This window comes from Vidua chalybeata, chromosome 26, assembly GCF_026979565.1.
Source record: "Vidua chalybeata isolate OUT-0048 chromosome 26, bVidCha1 merged haplotype, whole genome shotgun sequence".
NCBI classification, from domain to species: Eukaryota; Metazoa; Chordata; class Aves; order Passeriformes; family Viduidae; genus Vidua; species Vidua chalybeata.
The window spans coordinates 4,494,113-4,503,404 of record NC_071555.1 but is presented as its reverse complement, the minus strand read 5'-3'; the positions used below and the strand labels follow the sequence as shown (position 1 = coordinate 4,503,404).

Below are 9,292 nucleotides of genomic sequence, written 5' to 3'. Positions count from 1 at the left end.
CGGCCGCGCAGGGACGCGCCGCTCCCCGCGAAACCGCTCTCCGGAGGAAGGAGAAGCTGTGCCAAGGGCGCGGGTGGCGCAGGGCGCACACGGGGCACACCGGGCCGCCCGCCCGGCCCCGCCGCTCCCGTCCGGGCACGGCCGCACCGACCCCCGGCCCCACTCCCTCCGCTCCCGCCGGCGCCACAAGTTTGTCCCGCCGCGGCCGCCGTCCCCTCCCTCTGAAGGCCCAAGATGGCGGCGCCCGGCGGGGCGGGCGCGGTCCCGATCCCGATCGCGATCCCGATCCCGGGCCCCATCCTGGTCCCGGAGCCGCCGCCGTTCCCGGCCTGGCTCGCAGCGCGGCTGGACGCGCTGGGGCTGGACCGCGCCGTGTACGGCGCCTACATCGAGGGGCTGCTGCGGGAGGAGGAGAGCGACGAGGAGCGGCTGGAGGCGCTGCGGGCCGTCCTGGCCGCCTGCCTGGTAAGGGGCGGGGGTCCCTCCGCGGCCCCGGGCGAGCGCGGTCTCGCCGTCCGCCCCGCACCGATGAACGCGCCGTGCTCCCGCCGGGGCTCCCCTGCAGCCCACAGGCGCCGGGGGGCCGCGGCCTCCACGGGCTCCGTGGCTCCGGCGGGGAGGACGGGCGGGCGGCTCCCCGCAGCCCCGGGCGCATCGGCCCCGTCCCGGAGCGCGGTCCCCCCTTACTGGGAGCACACCCACATCCAGGGGCTTTTTTTGCCCCCACCCGCGACTCTTGCGGGGTTTTCGGTGCTTGTTTGGGGGTGTTGTTGGCTGGGGAGGGGTTTTGTGCCAGGCTCGGGCTGTTGGAAGCCCTGTGGAAGGGGCTGTTCGTGGGGAGCACAGGGATCCCCTTGGTTTGGCTGCAGCGCTCAGGGCTCACCGCGAGCTGGACGGCCTGGCAGCGCCAGGTGGGCGTCGAGAGGTGACTTTTAATGGTAAATCCTCCGGCAGGAGGGTGTGGGGCGGTGCTCTCGTGCCTCACACACGCGTTGTCTGTCAGGAATCAGATCCCGCTGGGGCTGGGACGGACAGGAACAGCCGTGGGAGGGCAGGGCTTGCCTCTGCTCCTGTCAGATTCCTGGGAGCCAGGAGAGTGCAGGGAGGGATTTCCCTTCGATAATCCTCCTTGTATGATTTTTACAGTGTCTGTGTCTCGAGATTTTTCATAAATGGATGTTTCATAGTGTAAAATGTTAAATCATGAGTAGTGCTGATGTTGGGAACTGTCTGCTCAGTGGCTGTCGCTGATTTCTTCCCAAAATATCAGTGTGGGAGCACAAAACCCAGAGGGACTGGGTGGGTACAGCAGCTTTTTGTTATCACAGGTATGACACCATTCCTTCTGTACAGTGACTGTGCCATTCCACTTTTAGGGTTTCCTAAAAGTCAGAGCACCCTTCCCTGCCGGCCCTGTCCCCTCCCCACCCTGGGGCACAGCAGTGAGCTCGTTCAGCTGCGGCAGTGCAGCTTTGAGCCTAAAAGAGCCGGAGAAGCAAACGGTGCATCCTGAGGGATGGAGCCAGATGTCTTTGCAAAGTGCTGCTCTGCAGTAGTCGAGGTTAATTAACCTCCCTGTAATTACCAGACCTCATTTCATCCCCGTCACTGTGCCTGGCCCTCTCCAGGCCTGGGAAGTGTGTCCTGGCTGACCAGTGCTGCCTGGCCCTGCCACTGGTATTCCTTTTTCCCGACATTCTGGTTTCCTGCTGTTTCCCCTTTTCTGCTCAGTGCTGAGTTCCCTTCTGTGCTGCTGCTGCCAGGACTGAGCAGCTCTGGGGTTCCCATGTCCCTCCAGTCCAGGCCTGCCCCAGTCACACCACAGCCACAGCTGAGCTGAGCCTCGTTTGCAGTTTCTGACTCACTTTGATTTTTCTGCCATTCCTGTAAAACATAATTGTCTCTTGAGCCCTCAGACTTTGTAACTACTCTTTGTAGTCTGTTCTTTTTTAATGTCTTTTTTGTTTCTTTATTTTTAGACTCTGTGCTTATTTCTGTACTGACTTTTGAAACAGTGTTTTATTTGGTGAATTTGGAGGTTTTCTTGCTAAGTCTCTTCTAGTTCCATACACAAATTACAAGGGATTTTTTGTTCACTTGTTTGTGTTTCACAAACATAATTAAAATAATGTGACATCTCAGGTGACATCTGCTCTGATGTCCATGGTTCCTCAGTCCTGATCATGTCTTGCACTAGTGATTTTCTACCATTCCTAATCAAGAAACTTCAAATTGAGTTCTCTTTCTGTCCAGTTCTTATCTTTAAACCAGACAGAATCCACCTCCCTTGTATTTTCCATGGTTGATTTTTCTCTGTATTTACTGCATGCCAAACCAAGATAATTTCTTGTTTTTTGGAAATATTTGGTGGTGGCCCCTGAGCTCTGTGAGCCCCATCAGTGGCGTTTGGCTCTCCTGTGTTCCATGGAGCAAATGCCAATCAGTTCCAAGACATCCAGCACCTTTAGGTAACAAATTTAAGCAGGGGAAAAAAACACCTTCAGGAGCACAGCTGGAGAGAGGAGCAAGAAGCTGTGAGAGGAGCAGCTCTGCAGGGTCAGGAGCTGCTCCAGGCACCATGGCTGGGATTCCCCTGAGATTCTGTGGTGAGACCATGGTGAGGCAGCAGTGCCCCTGCAGCCCCTGGAGATCCACGTTGGAGCAGAGATTCACCTGCAGCCCCTGGAGGAGCAGGGGGATGTGTCCCACTGCCACTTCTAAGTCGTGTTTAATGTTCAGGCAGGTCATGGTGGAGCAGGATGTCCCTGCAGGTGGGAAGTGATGGTCTGTCAGCAGCAACTTATGATTTATCCCATGTAATTTATTCTCTTTAGTGAGCTTGGCGTGGAGTCACTGAGTCACTTCCCTGTGGCCTTGCTCAGGAAGAGAGAGGATGCAGGGCAGGAGGCTTTGGGAGCCAAGACCCCAGTGGCCTCCTGGGTGTGGGCAGGGTCGTGGCACCTGCACAGCCACCCTTGTGAAACCCACGTGTGTCAGAGCTGTCCATGTGCACAGTGACCAGACGTGGTGTGCTTGTGTCATCCCAGGGAAACCAGAGTCCTGTGTGTGTTTAACAGGAAGATTTGGGGTGAAAAGCTGTTCTGAGCTCACTGCTGGGCGTGCAGATCCTTTGTAGCCTCTTCTTTTCTTGTCTGACTGGTGCTTGTTTGAAGCAGCCAACTCTGTTCCAAGTCTGAGGAGTCTCTTTTCCCTTTCTAGGAAGAAGATCTCTTGAACGATGTGTGCAGGGAGGTTGTGGAGAGGTGGTCTGACTCCCAGGTCGTTGATTCCAAAGAGGAGAAAGAAGGTAGAGTGCTGTGCCTTGGGGTGCTGTGCCCTGCTCTCAGTGTGGGGTGACCTGCAGGGCCTCAGCTCAAAGGGAACTTTGTGTTTGTCCTGGTAGGAGTTAAGCCAATGCTGCCCCATGGCTGCAGCTCTGACCTGCCTCTCACTCCATTGCTGCTCAGTTACTCTTTCACCTGGCATGGGGATGAGCAGCTTCATTGTGGGCTGCACCAGCATTTGCTGCTCCTTGGGTTCATCATCCTGCAGGGGAAAAGTGGTTTTTGGTGATTTTTTTTTTTTCCTTGTTTGTGGGGGTTTTTTGCCTTCTGTTGTTTTTTAGTTTAGCATCGTTTTTTTTGTGGTGGTTGTTTTTTTTTTTTTTTATTGTTTGGTTTGGTTTGGTTTTTTTGGTTGGTTTCTGTTTTGTTTGTTTCCCCCCCCCCCCCCCCCATGTGTGTGGTTTTGGTGCAGGGTTTTTTTTTTGTGTGTGTGTGTTTTTCTATAGGATTTTTTTTTCTGATGAGATGGTCATTAAGGTCCAGCCCAAACCATTCTGTGTTTTTTTTCAGAAACCTCCTTTCCCAGTACATCCAGGGCTGTCTCTGCTCAGTGCTGGCACTGCAGCTATTATGGTATAGAAACCTGTGCTGCTTCTGTCTATGGCAGTCTGGAAAGCAGCTGGTTTGTGCAGCTGCATTGCCCCTGTGGAGAGCTGAGCTCTCCCTGCTGCTGCTGACCCCACTCACGTGTGTGTATTTCCTCTTCCAACATTTTCCCTTACAACTCTTTTTTTTTTCCATGAATGCTTGTTGAGGAAGCGCTGTGAGGCTGCTGATAAACTGTCACTGCTCCTTTCCCAGCCCCACTGTGCCTGTGTCCCCTCCCTGAATCCATCCCTTATCCTCAGCTGGGAGCCAAGACCTGGCCTTGTCCGTGTGTGGGGAGCTTTGTCCTGGTCCCTGTGCAGGGCTCTGGATGCAGTGGAGCCGTGTGCTGGGAGGATTTGTGGTTCAAGCACGGATCAGTGACATTGCAGTGGCACAGACCTGACAGGAGATCGTGACAATGGAACATCCCTTTGGTTTAAATCCTGCTTTTTGTTTGCTTTGCATTTTCTTGTTGCCTCTGGTTGCAAACAGCACATTGTCAGTGCCCGGTGTCACCCAGGAATGGCTCTGGCAGCAAGTCCCTGGTCACTGCATCAGCACCAGCATCCCCTCTGCCTCACCCCCTGCATGGACACAGTAGCTCCACCACTCAGCAGCTCAGTGGCTTTCCCCAGAAATCCTGGAAGTCTGCTCTTGGTCTGACCTTGCCTTTGGCTGGGGATAAGGAGAAGTTAATGCTGTTCCATGCATTAAATAAAATAAATTTCTCTTGAGGACAAGTGACTGATATTGCTGGAACTGCTGCTGGGCTCCTCCTGCTCCTGCCAGTGCTCACAGGGATTTTTCTTGTTATAAAAAGGCAGCACAGTGTGTCTGGGTTCATGGAATTCCAGGGTGAAATTCTATCACTGGGGTTCCATAAAAGGATAAATCCCTACTGAACTGTGGATCCACTCAGAATAACAGAGTTCTGAGGATAAGTGATTAACAGACTAAAAAAAAAAACTGGCATAAAAACCCAGATGTCATTTTAGGAAATGGGCAGTGGAATTTCAGTGTTAAAAGGTAAATCAGCTGTTGGTCTCTCTTGGTTTGAAAGAAAGGGAGAGCATGGAACTGATCCCTCACTTCAGGTTTTCAGAATTTCTCTTTGATGGGGTTAAGTACATACTTAAATAAACTTATTAAGCTGCTTTGAAGTGGAAGAGAATGTGGTTTGGAGTCAAATGGATTTTCATTAGCCAGAGCCTTGACTGATCCCAGTTTCACTGTGAAACTTCCCTTACTCCAGGAATAACAGTGTCTGCTCCAGGAACAAGTGTCTGATGGTGGCTGGGTGCAGCACATGGAATTCCCCCTCCAAGAGAGAAGCCCTATCACCTCAGGGTGTCAGCCCCATACTGGCCCTAGCCAGCCCCGTCCCAGCTGGAATTTCCCAAAGCAGCTGGCTTTGACAGCACCACTAATGCCCTTGGGAGAAGCTCAGGGGTGTTTTTGGGTGAGACATCTCCCTTTGGGTGGGTGCTTTTCCCCAGGACAATGTCCCTGCAGGACACGGGCTGGGTGGAGCTGCAGAGGGAGGAGGCAGTGACACCAGGGGCTCGGTGGCCGTGTCTGTGGCCTGGGCTGACACTGTCACTCCTCTCCTGCCAGATGAGGTCCAGGCCATTGCCAGCATGATGGAGAAGCAGGCCAGGATAGTGGTGAAGCCCAAGGAGGTGTCCCAGGAGGAGAAGCAGAGGAAGGCTGCGCTCCTGGCCCAGTATGCCAACGTGACCGACGAGGAGGAATATCCTTTTCCTGCACTGCTCGGGGCTCTGAGGGACATCACCTGCTCAAAAGCTCCTTGAACAACAGCGCCCTCCCAGCCCTGCAGGGTCCGCTGGGGAGAGCTGGGGAAGCCTTGCAGTCTTCTTTGGATAAAATAACTGCCATGGACAAAGCATGGAAGCTCCTTGTTTGTGGAGTGATGCAAGCAGATGCTCCTGGGAGAATGTTTGTCCCCACCAGCACGTGGCTGTGGCGCTTTGCCCAGCCCAGGTGTGTGGCAGGAGAGCAGTGAATGCCCCCATCCCTCAGCAGCTGATGCTGAGTTTCTCTCTTGCTTTCCCAGGAGAAATCTGCTGAAATAATCCTTTACAGAGAGTGTGTGGAGTGGGAGGGTTAGAAGTTAACTCTTCGTGGTGCTGAAGAACGAGCTCTTCCCTGCCCAGCAGAGTGAATTGTAGGCAACTGCATCTGGCCCTGGAGCAGCAGGAGCTGAGGGTGGGAGCTGTGCATACCTGGTCTGTGAGAGTCCAGCTGCTTCTTCCTGGCTTTATAAGACTGTTATTTGAGTGAAGTGTAGCTGTAGAGAGGCACAAGATCATTACTGATGTCTGTGTTTCCTTAATTCTCTCACTGGTGGGGATGAACAGGATGGATTGACGACAGCTGTAAATATTGGATCAGAAAAATGTATCCTTTGAATTCCTGGTGACTCAGGCTGCTTGTCAGGCAGGCAGCCTCCATGGTGAGTTTCCTCTCCTTCTCTCCCTCTGCTAGTCTCCCTGTTTCTGTAGGGCCACCTTTTAAGCTTGGGGATTGTTTTTCCTCTCTGTGTGCCCTGACCTTGCTCACAGTGACAGTGACAGTCCATGTACTCTGTGTGCAGCACTCACACCAACCCTGCCATTCATTTCCTCTTCCCCTCTTTCCTCTTCCACCTTTTTGTAGCTTCATAGAACATGCTTATTGATAAGGACAATGCTCCCAGAACATCAGTTCAATGTTAGCTGGTGTCCAGAGAGGGAAATCGTGTCAGGAATGAAGCTTGGCAGGCTGTGGTGCAGCTGAACACTCAGGGTGGGCAGGACCAAGGGGCCTGTGTCTGTCTCAGAATTGGGACCGTCCTTGAGCTCCCAGCTGGCAAATTTAAGAGGGAAGCAGGTTTTATCACATAATTAAATATGAAACCTAAGTTATTCTTGTTCCTACATTAGGGACATGTGTGTACCTGTCTGTCTGCACATACACACCATGTATGTACACGTATGTATGTGTTCAGGCATGTCACACAGAGCTGCAGTGAACACACTCGAGGCTGTGCCCTGTGTGTTTGCTTCTTTTCAGGTTTGTGGAGGTTTAACATGTATTTTTACACATCAGTCTTAAGAACCAGTAGGCAACCTAATTTTTCTAGGAGAAAAACATAGAATCACTAAGGTTGGAACAGCCCTCTGGGATTGAGTCCAACCATTCCCCCATCACTGCCAAGGCCACCACTAACCCCTGTCCCCAGGTGCCAAAGCCTGACCACCCTTTCTGTGAAGCAGTTTTTCCAATATCCAACCTAAATCTCTCCTGGCATAACTTGAGGCTGTTACCTCTTGTCCTGTCCCTGTTCCCTGGGAGCAGAGCCCGACACCCACCTGGCTGTCCCCTCCCGTCAGGAGTTGTGGAGAGCGAGAAGGTCGCCCCTGAGCCTCCTTTTCTCCAGGCTGAGCCCCCCCAGCTCCCTCTGCCACTCCTCATCAGACTTGTGCTCCAGACACTTCCTTCTCTAGGAGTGGGTGTTTTTTCAACCTGACTTTTCTTTCTGGAAAAGCAACCAGAGATTCCTTCTCCTTTCTGCATTCCTCATTTCCCAATTCCTTACCTGCCTGGTGAGGAAGTAGGGAGTCAGAAGGTGAGGGGGGAGGTAGAACAAACTTCCCATATGCCAAGGCACCTTTTCACGTGACCTCGGCTAGAGCGTTGTCAGCCCTTAGCCTGCCCCAGCACTGTTCCGAAACACCAACGTGGAGGATGTCCTGAATGCCAGGAAGCTGGAGCGGGAGCTGCTGCGGGATGAGTTCCAGAAGAAGAAAGAGCAGGATAAACTGCAGCGGGAGAAGGACAAGCTGGCCAAGCAGGAGCGGAAGGAGAAGGAGAAGAAACGAACACAGAAAGGCGAGCGGAAGCGGTAGCTGGTGATTTCCAGATGGACTCTCAAAGGATAAAATTAATTCTGAATATGGTGTGTGTTTAAAAAGCAGCAAGAATTCCAGGCACGTGGCTGGGAGCAGTTCTTGGGAAGTGGTGCCTTTTTTTTTTCTTTTTTTTGTTTTGTTTTGTTACATAGCAGAACAGAATCTCTGAGCAGCTCCTGGACTCAGTGTGCCCTGTGCTTGTGGTATCAGTGCCCCAGTCAGTGTTCGTGGCCAGTGTCTCTACCAAAGAAGGGTGAAGTGATTATGTCCGTGTTGTTAAATTGATCCATTTTTACTTCTGACCACCTGGGAGCAGAGCATGGTGTAGGAGCTGCCCCTGTACTGGCTGTGCCTTGAGCTGAGCCTGTCCTGCCATGAGCCAGTACACACTGCCCCAGGGCACACATGAATTCATTGACACAAGCCTTGAAAAACGTCTTTGCAAATCACTGTGTTTGCAGTGCTGAGGCCAACGCTCTGGCCCTGCTCGGGCTGGGCTGGGGGAGCAGGACTGGAGCTGAGATCAGCACAGAGCAGTGCTGGGCTGCAGCAGAGGAGCGAGATGTGTGAAATAGAGGTGAGCTGCAGTGATGTGACTGCATCACCTGTGGACTGTGAGTGACGGAAACACTGCCCAGGCAGGAGCATTGGCCTCAGCAGCAGCAAACCACACTCCTAACACAGTTTTAAGACTCCAGAGAGCTGGAAAATGGTGCTCCCCGATGTTCTGTGGGGTGACCATGGACTGTTACTTCCACAGCTGTTGCCAGGGTGAAGCTCTGAAGCTGGTTTGGCACAAGCAGGGTGAGCAGGGGATGCACTGGGATCACTGCCCATTGGCACAGCTGCCATCAGAACTGCAGTGCTCCTCCTGAATGCTCCTCCTCCCTCCAAAGGGCTCATCCCTGCTGCTCCAGCCTTTTTGTGATGGTGTTGCCCACTGAGGAAGAAGAACACTAATCCTGTGAACTGAGGGGGAAGGAGGGGCTGTGGGAGGAACAGGTATGCCTGGGCTCTGTGCTGCAGCATGCTCTGGGTGCCTGCTTGCTGTGGTGACCTGTGCTGAGCTCCTGTGCTCCTGCACTCCCAGGGTGCCCAACCCAGCACTGCTTTCAGCACTGCTCTGGCTCCAGGGCTAGGCCTCCCCCTCAAGCTGCTGCTGTGTGTGCGTGTGAGTCTCCAACTGCTTTGTCTTTGGACTTGAATAATAAATCTTGATTGGCCAAGAAATGGGTTCCTCTGAATGATGTTGCCATTCGTGATGGCAGTGCCAGTGGTGTGTCCTTGCTGGCCCCTTGCCCAGCAGCAGCATTTCTGAAGGGTTGCCTGTTGCTGCCTTGGTGCAGATTCAGCTTCATTCATGCCTTGTTTCTCAGGGCTGTGGTGCCCTCTTTCCTGGGAGCTGATCCAGCTGTGCTGCTCCCCAGGGCTCTCTCCCCAGCCTGGCCT

General features: G+C 53.3%; 1 protein-coding gene across 1 annotated transcript; it reads left to right on the top strand.

Moving 5' to 3' along the window:
* The first annotated feature begins 219 nt into the window (after window positions 1-219).
* Window positions 220-7,886, top strand: CCDC43 (coiled-coil domain containing 43). The gene is made up of 5 exons (XM_053965110.1): window positions 220-465; window positions 3,220-3,307; window positions 5,547-5,682; window positions 6,295-6,350; window positions 7,653-7,886. The coding sequence occupies exons 1-5, from the start codon at window positions 235-237 to the stop codon at window positions 7,838-7,840; spliced, it is 699 nt and encodes a 232-aa protein (XP_053821085.1). The 5' UTR covers window positions 220-234; the 3' UTR covers window positions 7,841-7,886.
* The last annotated feature ends 1,406 nt before the right edge of the window (window positions 7,887-9,292 follow it).

Coding starts and splice junctions, on each gene's coding strand:
- CCDC43 (XM_053965110.1), top strand. CDS start 235: ATGGCGGCGCCCGGCGGGGCGGGCGCGGTCCCGATCCCGATCGCGATC. Junction 466..3,219: donor CCGTCCTGGCCGCCTGCCTG/GTAAGGGGCGGG, acceptor TTCCCTTTCTAG/GAAGAAGATCTCTTGAACGA. Junction 3,308..5,546: donor TTCCAAAGAGGAGAAAGAAG/GTAGAGTGCTGT, acceptor CTCTCCTGCCAG/ATGAGGTCCAGGCCATTGCC.